General features: G+C 65.6%; 1 protein-coding gene across 1 annotated transcript; it reads left to right on the top strand.

Moving 5' to 3' along the window:
• The first annotated feature begins 1,377 nt into the window (after positions 1–1,377).
• LOC115853241 (sodium-dependent neutral amino acid transporter B(0)AT1) lies at positions 1,378–17,402 on the top strand. The gene is made up of 12 exons (XM_030856609.2): positions 1,378–1,579; positions 8,272–8,412; positions 8,826–8,963; positions 9,745–9,926; positions 10,432–10,542; positions 10,827–10,939; positions 12,978–13,106; positions 13,209–13,365; positions 14,849–15,053; positions 15,195–15,354; positions 16,881–17,043; positions 17,199–17,402. Exons 1-12 carry the CDS (start codon positions 1,378–1,380, stop codon positions 17,400–17,402), a joined length of 1,905 nt encoding a protein of 634 aa, XP_030712469.1.
• The last annotated feature ends 355 nt before the right edge of the window (positions 17,403–17,757 follow it).

A 17,757-nucleotide genomic window follows, 5' to 3' on the forward strand; every position in this document is an offset into this window, starting at 1 on the left:
CGATGCGGGGCACACGGGTTCGTGCCCCGGTCGGGGAAGATCCCACGTGCCGCGGAGCGGCTGGGCCCGTGAGCCACGGCCGCTGAGCCTGCGCGTCCGGAGCCTGTGCTCCGCAACGGGAGAGGCCACAGCAGTGAGAGGCCCGCGTACCGCAAAAAAAAAAAAAAAATCATGCACAGACACTGACATGTCAAGTAGTGGGTGAGTGGGTGTCATACACATTCATAAAACTGTATAGAACAGTGAGAAAATACCTGGTGTAAACTCTCCAATTTTCCTTACTATAAGTATGTATTTGTTTTGTAATAAAAAGTTGCTAGGGCAAATGTGAGTGAAGAGACAGGGAGAGGAGAGTGCAGCCGGGAACGGGGGACCAGGCAATCAGCCAGAGAGCTAAGTAAGCCGCACGTCCGTCACAGGAGAGGATGCTCCTGTGGATGGAGAGCAGGGCCACCCGCAGTCTGTGTCCCGCTCGAAGCGGGAGGATGGCCCCCTGGACACCCGGAGGGCGGCAGGGCCGGAGGAGCAGTAGGGGCCTCGGCCGGAGTGGGGGGCGAGGTGAGAGCTCACGGCAGGGCAGGCAGGACCTGCAGGCTCCGGAGGCCTTTGCCCGTAGAGACATAGGAGCTGGTGGAGGGTTCCAGCTGGGGGGCGGGGGAGGGGCGGGGGCGGCAGGGCAATGGCTCTGAGCCCCCAGGAGAGCCCGTGGGGATGAGGACCCAGCCTGGAGGCCCCACCTGAAGCAGCTCTGGGCACCGGGCGCCGGTGGCCCCGCTCTCTGAGGACCTATTTAGAGCCCAGAGCTCGGGCCGGAGGGTCTAGGCGGCACCGAGCTCGTCGTAGACAGGGCTGCGGGCTGCTGCCAGGATCCAGGGCTCCAGCTGGAAGGCGGTCAGGATGCCCCGCGTCCCCGCGCTGGCAGCGAGAGCTGGGGAAAGAGGGCCCCTCCCGTCCTCCTCAGGGGGGGCTGTGGCCGGTGGGCGGGGCTCCGAGGGTGCGGAGAGCCCGAGTCCTGCAGAGCCAGAGCCCGAGTCCTGCAGAGCCAGGCGGCTGTCCTACCATCGGGTCCCTCTTCCCGGAGAGTCCGGTGTGCGCGGTGGGGGTGGGGGTGGGCGAGGCTCACCTGAGCCGCTGCCTTGGCGTTTGCACAGGGGGAGGGGCCGGCAGCGCCAGGGAGCAGCCCGGAGGGTCCACGGCGCCTCTGCAGATAAGGCATTAACAGTCTGGTGGACTCGCCCTCCAGATCTGCTGACGCTTCCTTTCGGCCCAGGTGCTCGGGGTGAGGTGCCAAAGGTTCCCTATAAAGTGCTGGGGCTCCGGCCCGTGGCCACTTACCCTCTGCTCCGGCCGCGCCTGAGGGACCCACCTGTGCCCGCCATGGTCAGGCTGCTGCTGCCCAACCCCGGCCTGGAGGCCCGGATCCCCACGCTGGCCGAGCTGGAGACCCTGGAGAAGCAGGAGAGCAGCTCCCGGCCCAAGTGGGACAACAAGGCTCAGTACATGCTCACCTGCGTGGGCTTCTGCGTGGGCCTAGGCAACGTGTGGCGCTTCCCCTACCTGTGCCAGAGCCACGGCGGAGGTAGGCGGGGGGCAGGCGGCGCACACGCCTCCGCCCAGGCCCCACTGCGGCCTGGGGGCCGGCAAGCCCCTCGGCTCCGGGCGCGCCGGGCCGGCGCGCCCAGGTCCTGCGCGTCAGGTGGGCGCCCGTGCTCCAGCAGCCTGGAGCCCTGCCCCCTTCCCAGACCTGGTCTGACCCGGGGGCGGGGGTCAGGGAGGAGCCGGCCGCTCCTCAGGGGAAGCCCCTCCTCTGAGCGTGGAAGGTGCTGGCTCGACGGGCAGTGACGCCGGCCCTTGGTGAGTCTGCCATGTGGGCACCGGGCTGAGCCCGCCCCGTGTGTCACCTTCCGTGCCGGCCTGGGGTAGGGGAACGGGACCGGGGAGGAGGTCTGGGGCAGGTGCAGCGCTCGCGGGACGGCCGAGAGCTGGCGGGTCGGATGCTCTGGGGATGCTCCTGCTTCTGTGGGCTCTTGAGCGCCCTCCAGTGGCCTGAGTCAGTTCTAACTGAGGAAGCTGCTGGCTCTCCCAGGCTTTGTGACACGAGTGTCCCCCAGAAGAGCAGACGTGGAGGTGGCCTCCCGGGGTCCCCGCAGTGCCGCCCCCAAGGGCTCGAGCTCCCGAGTGTCTGCGAGGGTGTGTCCTCTGAGCCTCTGGTCCAGGCTGCGCTTCCCTCTGTGCCTGGGGCCCCAGGGAGCCTGCGAGGTCAGGACCCCCAGCCTGAGTCCGGCCTGTTCTTGCCGGGCTCTCAGCGGCTTCAGTGAGGCTGGTGCCCCCCTCTGGAAGTTGCTGATCACGGCCCCTGAAGGGCCGTCCTGGCGGAGGGTCCCAGCCTCGAGTCCAGCCCAGGGACAGGAGGTGGGCAGGGAGGAAGGGCTGAATGCTTCCTCTGCAGGTGGGCCCCGGGGGGCTCGGGATGGACCCACTTTGTGGGTGGAGGCCAGGGGCTTGTCCCTGAGAAGAGGGGACTGGGACCCCAGAGTCGGGCAGGGACGCCCGGGAGGACCACGCGGGCAGCAGCTGCAGGGTCTTCAGTGAGAGTGACAGAGCAGAAACCAAGACCTCAGACTCCCAGGGAGCCTAGGCCCTTGACTAGGAACAGCTCCCCGTGGGAAGTGGGGTTTCCGGGCGCAGCTGCACGCTGGCCAGGAGCCCGAGGGGCAGCGCGAGAGCGGCCTGCAGACCCCGCTGACGGAGGCAGCTGGGCTCCCTCAGGCGGCCCCGCCCCTCCTCAGCTTGGGCGAGGGTGGAGGTCCAGCCCCTGGCACCCTGGGCGAGGCTGCCGCCCGCCCTGCCCCGGACAGGTCGGGACTCTGGTCCACCCGCCCCCCCGCCCCCGGAGGGCCTGACCACAGTCCTCTGGGCCAGCTCACAGGCCAGGAGCTGGGCGTCCTGTCCTCCACACCCGGGAGACGATCCCTGAGGACAAGGCAGCGGGTGGCCGGGGACCCATCAGGGTGACGTTCAGCCCCCGCAGAGCCAGCTAGGAGGGAGGGGGGTGGTTGTCCAGCTTGCGGAGAAAATGCCGCCTTTGAAGGTTCTTGGCCTCCTCCCACACTGGCCGTCCGTTATGGCTTGGTGAAAACTTACCTTGTCTCCAGTTATTTCCGGGAGTTTTGGGTCATTCAAGAAGCAGACGCTCTTTTACTTTACTTTAAACTTTATATTATGAAAAAAAGTAAATACAGAAAAGTAGAGGAAGCCACAGTAAAGACCCCAGGCCCCCGGAAGCCACAGTAAAGACCCCAGGCCCCCGGAGGCCACAGTAAAGACCCCAGGCCCCCGGAGGCCACAGTAAAGACCCCAGGCCCCCGGAGGCCACAGTAAAGACCCCAGGCCCCCGGAGGCCACAGTAAAGACCCCAGGCCCCCGGAGGCCACAGTAAAGACCCCAGGCCCCCGGAAGCCACAGTAAAGACCCCAGGCCCCCGGAGGCCACAGTAAAGACCCCAGGCCCCCGGAAGCCACAGTAAAGACCCCAGGCCCCCGGAGGCCACAGTAAAGACCCCAGGCCCCTGGAAGCCACAGTAAAGACCCCAGGCCCCCGGAGGCCACAGTAAAGACCCCAGGCCCCCGGAGGCCACAGTAAAGACCCCAGGCCCCCGGAGGCCACAGTAAAGACCCCAGGCCCCCGGAGGCCACAGTAAAGACCCCAGGCCCCCGGAGGCCACAGTAAAGACCCCAGGCCCCCGACCCAGGCTGAGCATCGGCAATGCTTTCCCGCTGTTTGCTGCGTGTGTGGCCACGTGCGCGCCGAGCGGCTGCTGCACGACCCTGGGGGACCGTGCAGTCACTGGCCTCTGGTTCTGGGTCTCCCGTGGGTCCCGGCATCTCCGCTAGCAGGGGGTGCGGGTGTGCAGCCCTCGCCTCCACCCTCCCGCGGGCTGGCCTGGCCTCCGCTCGCCTCTGCTCTGGGGTGCTGTTAGCAGAGAGCAGGGGTCTGTGACGCTGAAGGAGCTGCAGGCAGGCGCGTGGCTCCAGCCACAGAGGAGGAGCTTGCTGGCCCAGAGCAGCCCCCTGGGCGGGCGGGTGTGGGAGCCCCGGCTGTTTCAGCTCCCTGGGGCTTGGGAAGAACCTACTGCTTTTCTGGGCTTGGGGGGTGCGGGAAGCTGGCATCTCTCTCCACCCCCCTGCCCCACCCGTCCGCACCGCTCCTCCCTCGACGCCTCAGGGTGGCCTCACTTCAGGAATCTCCTCCTTCGTCCTTTGTGCCCCTCCTTCCCAAGTCCCCGGTGAGCGTTCCGTGGGCTCCGCACGCATGGTTATATGTCCAGCCGGCAAGCGGGCAGTGCACCTACTGCCTGTCTTCTGCTCCGACCAGGAGTCCAGCATCGGGCGCCACGCTTGCATTCAGCTCCCTGGTCCCCACGCCGCACCCCGCCCTCCCCCGCGCCATCTGGGTTTCCAGGAGGTGGGCCCCCCCGGGGTGCCTGGATCGCCAGTCTCCACAGCCCGGCTCTGTCCACTCCCTCTGCGATGGCCACCTCTGCCCGTCCAGCAGACCCGGGGCACACACGGGCTGGGTGCTCCCGCAGGGGACAGGGCCCAGGCGAGGAGGGCAGAGCAGGGCCCGCGGGAGTGCGGGGTCCCGGGTGGTCCCACTTCTGGGGTCGTGACCTCTAGGCCCTGGACAAACCCAGGCCTCCTCTCCGCCCCCAGGCCCTCAGGGCAGCTGCTGTGCCCGCAGGGCGGTGCCTCGGGGCTCTGGCGTCCCCTGGCCTGGGGGACCTGGAGCCTTTCAGGGGTCCGCTCTGCCAGATGTTGACTGGGACCGCACAGACCAGCAGTGTGGACCAGGCCCGGGGAGGGCAGGACCCGCCCGCGCGGCTTGGGCCCCTCCCGCAGGCCGGCTCCGCGGCAGCCGAGCAGGGTCTCCCAGGCACTAAGTCCAGATCACGGGACTGGCAGGGATGCAGGGCAGGCCCTGGGTGAGGGCGGGTGGTGGTGTCATTTGGAGAAATGGCGGGGGGACCCACGGCCCCTCCCTGGGTGTCTGGGGAAGGGCAGCGCCCGGGGGAGGCTGGCCCTCAGCGGAGGCACCTGCTGCTCACCCCCAACACAAGCCCAGGCACGGGACCGCCCCAAGTCCCCGGGCAAATCCTCGACACGGGAAGGGCAGCAGCCTCAGTTTCCACTTCGCTTTCCTCCTGGAAGCCGACTGAGGGTCTGCGATTATCCTTCATGATTAAACAAAAGTGAGGCGCCCCTGGGAGACTCCAAAGCTGAGAGGCACCCCGCACCTGAACCTGCGCCACGTGGGCCACTGCCAGGCCCTCTTCCGGCAGTGCCCTCCTCCCTGGTCCGGCAGCTCCCTCCTCCCTCGTCCGGCAGCTCCCTCCTCCCTCGTCCGGCAGCTCCCTCCTCCCTCGTCCGGCAGCTCCTTCCTCCCTCGTCTGGCGTCTGGCTTCCTGATTTTCGGAGAGAAACTCCATGTCGTTATCCCGGGGCGGCGGTGGGGTGGGGTGGTGTTTACGTCTCCTGCCCCCGCATCTCTCTCTGCATGTGTGTCCCTCCGTGGGGGCCGTCTCCGTCTCTGGGGACCTTTGGAACCATGCCGGGCACCGGGCACTTACGTGGCTTTCCTCCCTCACTGAGACCCACAGCCCTCCTTCCTCTGTCCCTCCGCCTCCTCCACACCTGCCCCCACAGAAGGGAAGCCCGTTTAAAAAGGGAAGATGCATATTCCCTGGAGCCTGAGTTTCTTGAGAGAAAAGAAGCCAAGAACCGCACATCCCTGGAAAGAACAAGGTGCAGAGTGCCTGCCTCCTGCTGGTGCTGCTAGGGCTGGGGGAACTGGGCAGGCGGACTGCACAGCATGGGCACACAGGAGGGCTCCCTGGCCCAGCCCACCTCTGGGGTGCAGTGGACATGTGCTGGTCCCACCCTCCCATCCTCTTGAAGCTCTAGTCCCCGAGGAACTTGTGGGAGGGAGAGGTGCCAGGACCACAGGCAGCAGGGGGCGCTTCCTGGAAGAAGTGTATCCAAGCGAGGTTTTCAAGGATGAATAGGAGTTTCCTGATGGAGGTGAAGGGGCAGGGAGACTGGGGGTGGGGGTGAGTAAAAGTGGCCTCATGAGGGGAGGGGACGGGATTTGGAATCCTGGGGTTGTTTTCTTCTTGGTAGTTCTGCCCCAAAGATTTTCAAATCAAGCTCCCAAAAAAACGTCAGATAGACAAATCTTATTTCAACTTTACCTTCACTGACAGAGGGATCGCAGGAGTCCCTGCCCTGAGCCTACGTCTTCGGCCATGTCCCCAGACCCAGGGCAGCTCCCCTCCCCTCCCTCAGGGGATCCGTCTGCTGGGCCTTCTTTTCCTGGGGTCTTTCCTCGTGGTCACAGCCCACACCCCTTGCTTCCTGGCCCTCGGCCCCCTGGCAGCCCTGGAACCGGAAGAAGCCTGTCCCTGCAGCCCCAGGTTGGGAGAGAGTCTTGCGGCCCATGGCCCCTCAGCGTCCTGGCGTGGAGACCGAGGAAGGGCCACGGGGAGGGCGGAGGTGCCACTGGGCTCTGGGGCCTGTCCGCCCAATGTGAGGGCTCTGTGGAGGCAGACGGAGGAGGGAAAAAGAGAAAAGGCCGAGGGACTAACCCAGGAGCTAAAGGGAAAGCTGGGCTAGCAGAGGCTGTGGGCCCCCCGCCCCTCCAAGTCCCCCTCGACACACACACGCACACATGCGCGCTCAGCACGCATGTGCACACAGACACACACTCTCAAACACACCTGCACAAGGACACACATCCCTGTGCACGCTCACACCGAGTGTCCACATACATACGGACACGCCCACATGCTCACACATACACACTCATTCACATACCCGTGGGCGCACACACACTCACACACGTGTGAATGCACACATGCGTGCACTCACTGGCACACACAGCGCCAGGCCAGTGAGGACCTCTAGCTCAGGGTGTGACACGCACGCTGACCGGGAGGCCAGTGTGGGGAGGTGGTGGCCTGGCTGGGGTCTGGGAGACAGCGGGGCAGAAGTGAAGAGTTTGAGATATCTGGGGGAGAACAGAGAATGAGCGTGCCGGAGAAAGGAGGCGGGGGCAGGGAGGACTAGGGGGAGAGGTGGGCGCAGGGATGGCAGGGAGACGGGGGCTGCACAGACACTCCAGACGGGGTGTCACACCCAGGGTGAGGGGCAGATGCAGGGCACCCCCTCACTTGGTAGGTTCACAGCTGGACACCGGCCACTTGGGGCGGAGAGGTAGTGCCACAGAGCGAGCATCCCAGGGCAGTGCTGGCAGCCCCGGTGTCCTGGGAACCCAACCGCGCGACCCCATCGGGCTGGACCTGGATCCGCTCGTGAGTCCTGAAGCAGTCGTGTGTTTCCAATTCTTATCACCCAGTTTCGGCTTTGAGCTTCGTCCCGATTAATGTAACGACCTTTGGTGACCACGATCGTGCTAATCTCGGCTGCGTTGCGCCCGGTGCGGTGCCAGGCCGTGTGCACCTAGAATGCCCCCCCTGTTTTCCCCAGAGCCCGGTTCAGGGTGTTGGGAGCAGCTGGGGGGCCGACCTGGATCAGGCCAGGGCGGCTGGTACAACCGTGGCTTGGGGGCTGGGGGTGGTGGTGCTGAGGACAGAGCAGTGGGAAGGGGCGTCGCTGTGGGCCGGGTAGCAGAGCCCAGTGGGCGCACACGCACCATGAAAGCAGGTGTCACCACGTCCCCGTCCTTCATTTACACTCGGCAGATGTTCACGGGGCTCCTGGTCGGTGCCAGGCTGGACCCTGCTGCCCGTCAGGGAGCAGGGCCGGCAGGTGCTGCGTCTGCTCCCGCACGTCCCCAGGGCAGGGTCCCTGAGCCTCAGATTCAGATGCCCTCCTGCCAGATGTCCGGGTCAGCCTCTGAACCCCTGGCCTCTCCCCTCTGCCCTTCCCTACCTTTGCGTGAGGGTGCCACGTGTGTCCACACCCGCTGAGGGGCTCACCCTGGCACGTGCCCCTCCCCGGGCTCCACCTACACGTGGACACCATCCCTCGTCCTCCGGGGGCTGTGGCGCAGACAGCGTCCTGCAGGGATGGCAGACAAGGGTGAGCCGGCCCCCGTTAGGAGGTGGCGTGAGCCCCACCCACAGCAACACCGCTGGCCGTCACCACGGGCATTGTCGACGGCGATATCCTTTGTGTTTGTGACAAACGCCTGTGAAGGTGGCCTGTGCAGTCCAGCGAGCCGCCCCCTGACTGCACGCCGCCCCTCCCTCTCCAGGGGCGTTTATGATCCCTTTCCTCATCCTGCTGGTCCTGGAGGGGATCCCCCTGCTGCACCTGGAGTTCGCCATCGGGCAGCGGCTGCGGAAGGGGAGCGTGGGCGTCTGGAGCTCCATTCACCCGGCCCTCAAGGGCGTAGGTGCGTGTCTGCACTCAGACTTGGGCGCCTGCCTGGGGTCCCGTGTTGGCAGCCAGCCCCACCCCGTCCTCCTTCCTTCCCTTCACGTTTCAGGGAGAGGAAGGTCCCGGGACTCCACGGCCCCCACCCTGAGGCCTTTGCAAACCCTTCCTTAGAATCTCCTGGGGTGTGGCTGCAGGGTCCAGGCCACCAGGGGCTAACCGGGCAGCAGAGGACGTCCCGAGTCCCCAGGCGTGCAGGACCTGGGAGGGGCAGACACGTGGGGAGAGCGGAGCGCCCCACGGCCTGCCCAGAGCAGGGACCTGGAGGGACGCTGACCACCGGGGGCTGCCCCCTGCTGTCTGGGGCCTCCGTCCACGCACACGCAGTGGGCCAGGAGGCTCCCCCAGAGGTGACCTCCCCACCCCCCTCAGGCATCGCATCCATGTTCGTGTCCTTCATGGTGGGTCTCTACTACAACACCATCATCGCCTGGGTCATGTGGTACTTCTTCAACTCCTTCCAGGACCCCCTGCCGTGGAGCCAGTGCCCGCTCAACGCCAACCAGACAGGTGAGCCCTGGAGGGCCTGGGGGGGGGCGCCGGCCCGCGAGCAGCCGTCCTCTGATTCTCCGAAGTTCGCGTGGTTGTAGCCCAAGTTTGGCAAAAACCGCAGCACAGAGAGGGGCGGGCCCTGCCCCCGTGGGCTCCCTGGCCGCACTGGGACCGTTCAGGGCAACTTCCCGTCTCTGGGGATGGGGGCGGGGTGAGGGTGAGGGGAGGTCTGCCAGGATTAGACCATGCCCCCCTTGACAGGGTCTCTCTGTGGTTCCGTGAGCCTGGGGGGCAATCAGGACCCTGGGACCCTGGGGCTCAGAGTGGCGAGAGTGTGTGAGGTTGAACAGAGCTGCCCGGTGTGGGCTCCGGCCTGGGACCCCCAAAGACTGGTGATCCCCGAATGGCTGAGTGCCGCGGGGTGGGGGTGGGGGTGGGGGGAGAAGGCAGGCCGTCGAGGCCCTGTGTGCACGCCACACGTGTGCAAGGGTGTGTGCACGTGTGTGGCTGTACCTGGGTTTGCATACAAGTCCGTTTGGCGTGTGCATATGCTAACCATGCACACAAGTAGTGCACGTGCACACGATCGCATGCAAGCGTGCCCGCGTGCGCACACACCTGCTAGTACGTCGCGTGCATATTGTCTGTTGCGTGTGTCTGTGTGGGTGTGCACACACGTGTATGCCTGGGCACAGGCGCACTGCACCCCTGGCATCAGTGCCCTGGGACCTGGGCCCGAGTTTCCTTCCTGGGGGTCCGTGCGCTCTGTGACCCACACTGACGCGGGTGCCCGTGCCAGGCTACGTGGAGGAGTGCGCCCGCAGCTCCTCCGTGGATTACTACTGGTACCGGGAGACCCTCAACGTGTCCACCTCCATCGACGACTCGGGCTCCGTGCAGTGGTGGATCCTGCTGTGCCTGACGTGCGCCTGGAGCGTGCTCTACGTGTGCACCATCCGCGGCATCGAGACCACCGGGAAGGTGCGGGGACGGCGGGGGGGGGGGGGGGCCACGCCCAAGCTGCGGGCACCCCTGGGGGCGTCGGGGGGCCACGCCCAAGCTGCTGCCCACCCTTGGGGGCGTCGGGGGGCCACGCCCAAGCTGCGGGCACCCCTGGGGGCATCGGGGGACCACGCCCAAGCTGCCGCCCCTTCAGCCAGCTCCGGGGCCCAGCCCCCGCGTGCCCTCTGTCCGGGAGGGCTGTGCCAGTCACCCAGGCCCACGCCACAGACTCGGTGCTGGACCAGGTGGCTCTCGAGCACATGTTTAAGAAGCCGAGTGGGGGAGTGACAGTGACGTCCGTCTGATGGGCAGAGCTAAACAGTAACCATGTTCACAGCAGAACATAGAAACCAGAGAGGGAGGCTGGGGCCCGGGGCGCACGGAGGAGAGCAGCGCAGGTCCCACGTGGCCAGCCCTCCTCTTCGAGGCCGGGGCCCCCACCCCCGCTCTGGCCTCCTTCGTCCCACACCTGCCACCTCCCCAGGCCGTGTACGTCACGTCCACGCTGCCCTACGTCGTCCTGACCATCTTCCTGATCCGGGGCCTGACGCTGAAGGGAGCTTCCAGTGGCATTATCTTCCTCTTCACGCCCAACGTGAGTCCCCGCCGGCCACCCGCTGGCCTGGGCACTGCAGCGCCTGCCTGGTCCCAGGGTCCCTGCATGTGGGCCGGGCCTGTGCGGGTCATGGGCCGGCTCAGCTGCGGCTCTGGGTGGAGGGTCATCAGCTGTCTCCTCGGGGCCGTTTTCCCTCTGACCGCCTGCCGGTGGCCTCGGCCGTCACCTTGCCTCCAGGCTCCCGTCCCCCCTGGGCGCCCCTCCTGTGTCTCCCACGCCCCCGCGTCAGCGGCGCACAGCCGAAGGTGTCTGTTTGGCCGCAGGTCACGGAGTTGGCCAACCCAGTCACCTGGCTCGACGCGGGGGCCCAGGTCTTCTACTCCTTCTCGCTGGCCTTTGGGGGCCTCATCTCCTTCTCCAGCTACAACTCTGTCCAGTGAGTACGAGGGACAGAGGGTCCCGTGGGCGGCAGGGTTGTCACTCCACCAGGTATTCCAGTGCTCAGAGCCTCAGTCTCCGCATCGGACCTGCCGTGAGCGTGAAGGGAAGGGACGCGCGCTCTCCAGAGGCGCCGGTCCGAGCCTCTTGGATTGCGGTCGGCTGGGCCGTGAGCAGGCGGGCGGGACCTGCTTACCCTTTCGCCTCCCCTTTGTGCCTTAGCCCTTGCGGCAGCGAGCGCTGCTGCTACCCCCTCCGTCCCCCACCCCTCGGTATCCCGCGCCGTCCACCCCAGACAGACACCCACACCCACACCACCCACCCCAGGGCCTCCAGGGGAGCGCAGCGGTGTCCGCTCATCTCATAAGCACTTACGGAATGCCCGCCCCCACCTCCCACACGCCAGGACCCATGCTCCTGGGTCCCGCGTCCATGCGTCCAGCAGAGGCGCACCAGCACGGTGAGCTTCTGTCAGGTCGCAGGCAATGAGAGACTCGGAGAAAAGGAAGAACCGAGCAGGGCGAGGGGTCTGGAGCCGGGGGCTGGGCCGGCTTGGTGTCAGAGCGGGCTGGGGCTCCAGAGCACGTGATCAAAGGCTCCGACGGCGGGTGGGCGCCGAGTGTGGTCGCCCAGGCCGGGGGTGCCGAGTGAGGTCGCCCAGGCCGGGGGCGCCGAGTGAGGTCGCCCAGGCCGGGGGCGCCGAGTGTGGTCGCCCAGGCCGGGGGCGCCGAGTGTGGTCGCCCAGGCCGAGGGCGCCGTGAGGCCCAGCGGATTGGCGGCGGGGGGTGGGGGGTAGTTGAGGGTGAAGATTCAGCTGCTTCCAGCCGCACACACCCGCCCCCTTTAAAGCGCACAGTCCCGTGGCTTTTCGTGTGTTCACAGTCATGCAACGATTGCCGCTAATCCCAGAATATTTCCAACCCCCGAGAGAAAGCCCGCACCCTCCCCGGCCCCGGAACGCTCAGCCGCTTTCTCCCCGGGGGTCAGCCCCTCCCGACATCTCACAGATGCGGCCTCCACCAGGCTCCGCCCTCTGTGTCTGGCTCCTCCCACTGAACTTGAGGCCCTCGGGGTTCGTCACGCTCCTTCCTTTCGTGGCTGAGTCGCCCTGAGGCCTGTGGACGGGCCACGCTGGGCTCCGTGTATCATCCCTCGGCCGCTGGCACCTGGTTGTGTCCACTTTCCGGCTGCTGTGAACGTTTGCGTCCAAGCTCCGTGTGCGCCTGTTCTGGCTCCCCACAGGTGTACCCCAAGGGGCAGGGCTGGCGGGCTGCAGGGCGGCTCGAGGTCTAAGCATCTGGGGCGCCGTTCTCCACCGCGGCCCCCCCACCTCACAGTCCCCCCCAGGGCCGTGTGCGCGGCCCTGGTCTCTCCACACCCTCACGCCCACCCGTCACTCTCAAATGTTTTGGTTCCGGCCGCCTCGGTGGGTGTGCCGTGGCGTCTCACTGTGGTTTGACTTGCATTTCCCTGGGGCTCCTGATGGAAGCGCCTGGAAGGATGGTGTTGTCAGCAGCGGGGAGGGGGGAGGTCAGTGGTCATGTGCTGAGCTGAGGGAGGCTTCGGGTGTCCAGGTGGAGGGGGGCGTCCTCAGCCGTGAGGGCCTGCGGCCGGCAGAAGGGGTCCCGGCCAGGGGGTGGGGGACACCTGGCCCACGCCGCCTCTTTGAAGCCTCTGTGGCTGGCGGGCTGTAAGGTCCAGGCCGTCCTGCCCACGTGGGGCTGACGAGTCACCTCCCGGGCCCAGAGCAGACGCTGGCCCAGCAGAGACTTGAACACAGGCATCTCCGGCTCCAGCTCTGGGGTCCCCAGGGCCTGTGGGGGCACCGAGGGGCCACCAGGTCGCAGCAGGGCTTGGGGACCGTCACCTGGCATCGGGCGGGTTGTCCGAGAGCCCCCTCCCCCATCCATGCCCGGGGGCGGCTCCGTCCCAGGCTGGCCCGATGGCTCTGGCCGTCCCACTCGTGCCGGCGCGGGCTGGCCGGGTGGACACGGCGTCCCCGGGCCTGTGGTCACCGAAGCCGCTTTCGTCCGCAGCAACAACTGCGAGATGGATTCGGTCATCGTGTCTGTGATCAACGGCTTCACGTCCGTGTACGCGGCCACCGTGGTCTACTCCATCATCGGCTTCCGGGCCACCGAGCGCTTCGATGACTGCTTCAGCGCGTGAGTGGCCGGCTGGCGCCCGGGTGGCCGCTGCGTCCCCGCCCCCGCCTCCGCCTCCAGGGAGCCCGCCCGGGGCTGGAGTCAGCCTCACTCTCTTTCCAGGAACATCTTGACACTCATCAATGGGTTCGACCTGCCCGAAGGCAACGTGACACAGGAGAACTTCGCCGAGATGCAGCAGTGGTGCAATGCCTCCAACCCCGCGGCCTACGCAGAGCTCAAGTTCCAGACGTGCGACATGAACACCTTCCTCTCGGAGGTAGGCACCTTGGGCCGCGAGGCAGGGCAGCGGGCACCTTGGGTGGACACCAAGCTTCCCCCGAGAGCTCAGTTCTGACAGACCCGTCCCCCTGCCACGTGCTGGCCCACCCTGCCCCTCCTGCCCCTTGGGCGCCGGGTCTAGGTCACCAGCGTCTGCTGGGCCACGAGCCCCAAGTGTGAGGCCCCGAGATGCAGAGGCAGGGACCCAAGGGCCCCCATGGGCCTGACCTCTCCATGGCCTCAGGTCAAACACACAAAAACACCCCGGGGTCCATTTTTACTTTAATTTCTTCTGCAAAAAGGGCAGAGTCATTATAACTGTACTTTTTTTTTTTTTTTTTTTTTTTGCGGTACGCGGGCCTCTCACTGTTTTGGCCTCTCCCGCTGCGGAGCACAGGCTCCGGACGCGCAGGCTCAGCGGCCATGGCTCACGGGCCCAGCCGCTCCGCGGCATGTGGGATCTTCCCGGACCGGGGCACGAACCCGCGTCCCCTGCGTCGGCAGGCGGACTCTCAACCACTGCGCCACCAGGGAAGCCCATAACTGTACTTCTGAAATTGCTCGACGGCCTGTGGCTGTCACGGTGCTGGGAAACCCTCGCCTGACGCACAAATGCTTTGAACACCAGCTCCAAGATTAGTGACGTTTCGTTCTGTGATGCTCGTGGGCCAACATTTACTAATTTTGTTTTTGCAATTTTCTTATTTGGAGCCACCCGACATTTCGGGGCACGTGGAGCATTGTGGGGGCCTGGCACTGTTTCTCCGGCAACAGCACAATCTCGCCAGGAGTGGACACAGAGCAGAGGGTCCTCCCTGCCTGGCTCTCCCCTGGGAGCCCCGGGTGAGAGGGACGGAGTCACAGTGACCCCCTCCCCCGCCAAGAGACTGAATTTCCTTTCTTTTTAAAAAGCAACCTTATCGAGGTGTCAGTTCTCACCTGGAAGCTCTCCCGTGTCCAGCGCAGTTTGCAGGGTTTTAGTAAGTTTACGCCGTAAGTTCACGCAGTCCCGCACCCTGGACGTCCTCCGTCAGCAGAGCTCCTGCCCCCCTCCCCACGCCCCGGGCAGCACAGACGTGCTTTTGTCTTTTCCACGGGGTCTGGGCTCTTAGACCCCCGGACACGCTCCTCCGCGTTGTGGGCACCAGGCCGCTGGTGACGACGCCCCTCAGCCTCCCACCCTTCTGCGCGGAGCTGAGTCCTTGTGTCCTGGGCCCTGGCGTAAACGCTGCTATGCTGCCTTGGGCCCCGGCTTCTGATGGGATCCCGGCCCTGCGTGGGTCCTGCGGGGGCTGCCGGTTCCCCGCTCAGTCCCTCCGAGCTCAGGTTTAAAATACGCTTAGGGCTAAAAGACGAGATCTGGTCGTTTCCCAGAATGGCTCCCGTCAGCCGTATTCGCGTGGTGCTGGCTGGCGGGCGGGGGGACGTCTGACAACAGGGCCAGCCTGGCCCCTGGGTGACGTGCCTGCCGCACCCTGCAGGGTGTGGAGGGCACCGGGCTGGCGTTCATCGTGTTCACCGAGGCCATCACCAGGATGCCGGCGGCCCCGCTCTGGTCCGTGCTCTTCTTTATCATGCTGTTCTGTCTGGGCCTGTCGTCCATGTTCGGGAACATGGAGGGTGTGGTGGTGCCCCTGCAGGACCTCAACGTCATCCCCAAAAAGTGGCCCAAGGAGCTGCTTACAGGTAGGCCGGACCGGGGCCGGGGCTGTGCGGGCAGAGCTGGGAGGACCGGCTCCGGGGGTCTCGGCCGTGGTGCAGATGTGGGGCCTGGGTCCCCGGCGGCCCGCTCTGCCCCGGCGACAATGGCCCTGCTGTGCCCCGCAGGCCTCATCTGCTTGGGGACGTACCTCCTCGCCTTAGTTTTCACGCTGAACTCCGGCCAGTACTGGCTGTCCCTGCTGGACAGGTACGCGGGCTCCATCCCCCTGCTCACCGTTGCCTTCTTCGAGATGTTCTCCGTCGTCTACGTGTACGGCATAGACAGGTAAGAGGGAAGGCGAAGGACCATCTCTAATGGCCAGGGGACATTCCCATCACAGGACAAAGGGATGCGTTCGGGGCAGGACAAGGGGCGGCAGGCCCGCGAAGACACGGGACCAAGCCTGCATCTCCCTTCCGGCCCGGCGTGGTGTAGGCAGGGGCCTGGCCCTGGGAGGGCGACAGGGAGAGAAGAGGGGTCCCGCATGCATGCCAACCGTACCCCCTCCAGCCTCCGGATGCTCCCAGGCCCCAGGATAAGCGCTGGCAGCAGTGGAAGGAGATAGCACAGTCTCGGGGTGGGTGAGAGAAGCCAGGGTGGGTGCACAGGCAGGCCGCTTGCTGTGGGTAGAGGGGCTTCCCCAGCACCCCACCTGTGGGGTGCACAGCCAGGGCTGCACAGCCAGGGCTGCTCCCTGGGGTCTGGGGAGGGCTTCTCAGGCAAAGAAAGGCAGACAAGTGTGGCCTGGTCAGCCATCCCTTGGCCAGCCGTTCAGGGCATCGGGGATCGGTGGGGACCCAGAAGACGGTCCCTGGGCTCTTAGTAGGAGCTGGACTCACCACAGCTCCAGAAATAATCTGCTGGAAACCCATAGAGGGAGCCACCTTGGGACCCCTTCCCTGCACCCCCAAGAGCACGCGCGTGTGTAAGGACACACGTGCAGGGGGTTCACTCGCAACACAACTTGAACCAGCCTGGTGGCGCCGTGGGGAGACTGAGGCGCACTTGGGAGACCTGCTGTGTGTAGCATCAGCAGACGTCAGGGAGGGACGTGCGGATGGAAAGGTACGGATGTCACCGCATGTGTGATGCTGACCTTGCAGCAGGTGTGAAACTGTCTGAGAGAGCACATCCCTCTGTGAACAGCCGGAAGACTGTTGAAGCCAGACACTGGCCCGGGGCAGCTGCCCTGTATCACTTGCCTCGGGGAGGACGGGCCGAGCGGAAGCGTCCGGTCACGGGGCTCCTGGGCCCCACGGGGGACGAGGCCCGGGCGCCTGCGCTTCTCCAGCAGCATCGTCTGTGTTCGCCGGGCCCTGGACGGCTCACGTTTACGCTCTGCCCACTTTGTTCTGATTTCTGCAGATGACAAACGCATCTGTGCAGAAGGGCATTGGGCACAGGACAGGGGGAGATGGTGAGGTTCCCCAAGGTCAGGGCTGCTGCTATGCCAAGGAGGCTGAGGCAGAGGCTTCGACGGCTTCCCTCCTCCATCCCCAGAAGTTCCGGCCCCTCCTTTGCATCAGTGCCTGCCCGGGGCCACCTCTGACGCGAGTCCACAGTCCAGCTGGGCAGTGGTGCGGTGGAGCGGCGGGGGTTCTCAGAGGCTACAGATCGGCTTCTGCTGCACCCACGGTGGTCTTCCTCGGGGAGATGCACCTCTGCCCAGAAGGATGTGACGGGTCAGGGTGCGGCGTGGCAGGACTGGGACCGTCTGTCTGGGGGTGGAGAGGCTGCCTGCCCTCCGCCCTCTTGGGATGAAAGGCATCTCAGTGTGCACCGGCGACAGCCCCCTCGGTCTCTGCTTCCAGGTTCAACAGGGACATCGAGTTCATGATCGGCCACAAGCCCAGCATCTTCTGGCAGGTCACGTGGAGGGTGGTGAGCCCCCTGCTCATGCTGACCATCTTCCTGTTCTTCCTCGTGATCAGCGTCAACGAGGAGCTCGTGTACAGCGTCTGGAACCCGGCCTACGTGAGCCCTGGGCCTCCGCGGTGGGGCTGGGGGCTGGCTCCCCCGCCCTTCAGCCTGGAGGCCAGGAGGGAGTCACACGGGGGAGAGGGCATTTCGCCCCGAGGGAGGCCCCGGCTGCCTCGTCTGCTCACCCCAAGGTCGCTCTCTCTCTCCAGGAGGAATTTCCCAAATCCCAGAAAGTGAAGTACCCGAACTGGGTGTACGGCGTGGTGGTCGTCGTGGCCGGGGTGCCCTGCCTAGCCATCCCTGGCTTTGCCATCTACAAGCTCATCAGGAACTGCTTCCAGAGGGCAGGGGACCAGCAGGGGCTGGTTGGCGCGCAGTCCACGGTCTCGGTGAACGGGGACGTGAGGTCTTGAGTGGCCCCGCCCACAGCACGGGGGGTGGTGCCAGAGGAGAGGGTGGGCTGCACGTGCGTGCGTGTGTGAGCGTGTGTGTGTGCACGAGTGTGTGTGTATCGTGTGAGTGTGCCTGCGTGGGAGCGTGTGTACATGAGTGTGTGCCTGTGTACACACGTGTGCACGTGTGAGTGTATATACGTACGTGCACAAGAGTGTTTGCATATGCGTGGATGCTGTGTGAGTGCACGTGTGTGAGTGTGTATGTGTACATTGCAAGTGTACAAGTAAAGTGTGTACACAGTGTGTGTGCCTACATAGGTATGTGTGTAGGGCTGAGTGTATATACATGTGCAAGGCTATGTGTGCGTGTGTC

This window comes from Globicephala melas, chromosome 3 (genome assembly GCF_963455315.2).
Source record: "Globicephala melas chromosome 3, mGloMel1.2, whole genome shotgun sequence".
In the NCBI taxonomy this organism is placed as follows: Eukaryota; Metazoa; Chordata; class Mammalia; order Artiodactyla; family Delphinidae; genus Globicephala; species Globicephala melas.

What these genes read in the sequence shown, in the direction of transcription:
- LOC115853241 (XM_030856609.2), top strand. Translation starts at nt 1,378, where the DNA reads ATGGTCAGGCTGCTGCTGCCCAACCCCGGCCTGGAGGCCCGGATCCCC. An exon ending in CCCGGCCCTCAAGGGCGTAG is followed by an intron (nt 8,413 to 8,825) that starts GTGCGTGTCTGC and finishes CACCCCCCTCAG; the next exon opens with GCATCGCATCCATGTTCGTG. An exon ending in GCATCGAGACCACCGGGAAG is followed by an intron (nt 9,927 to 10,431) that starts GTGCGGGGACGG and finishes CCACCTCCCCAG; the next exon opens with GCCGTGTACGTCACGTCCAC.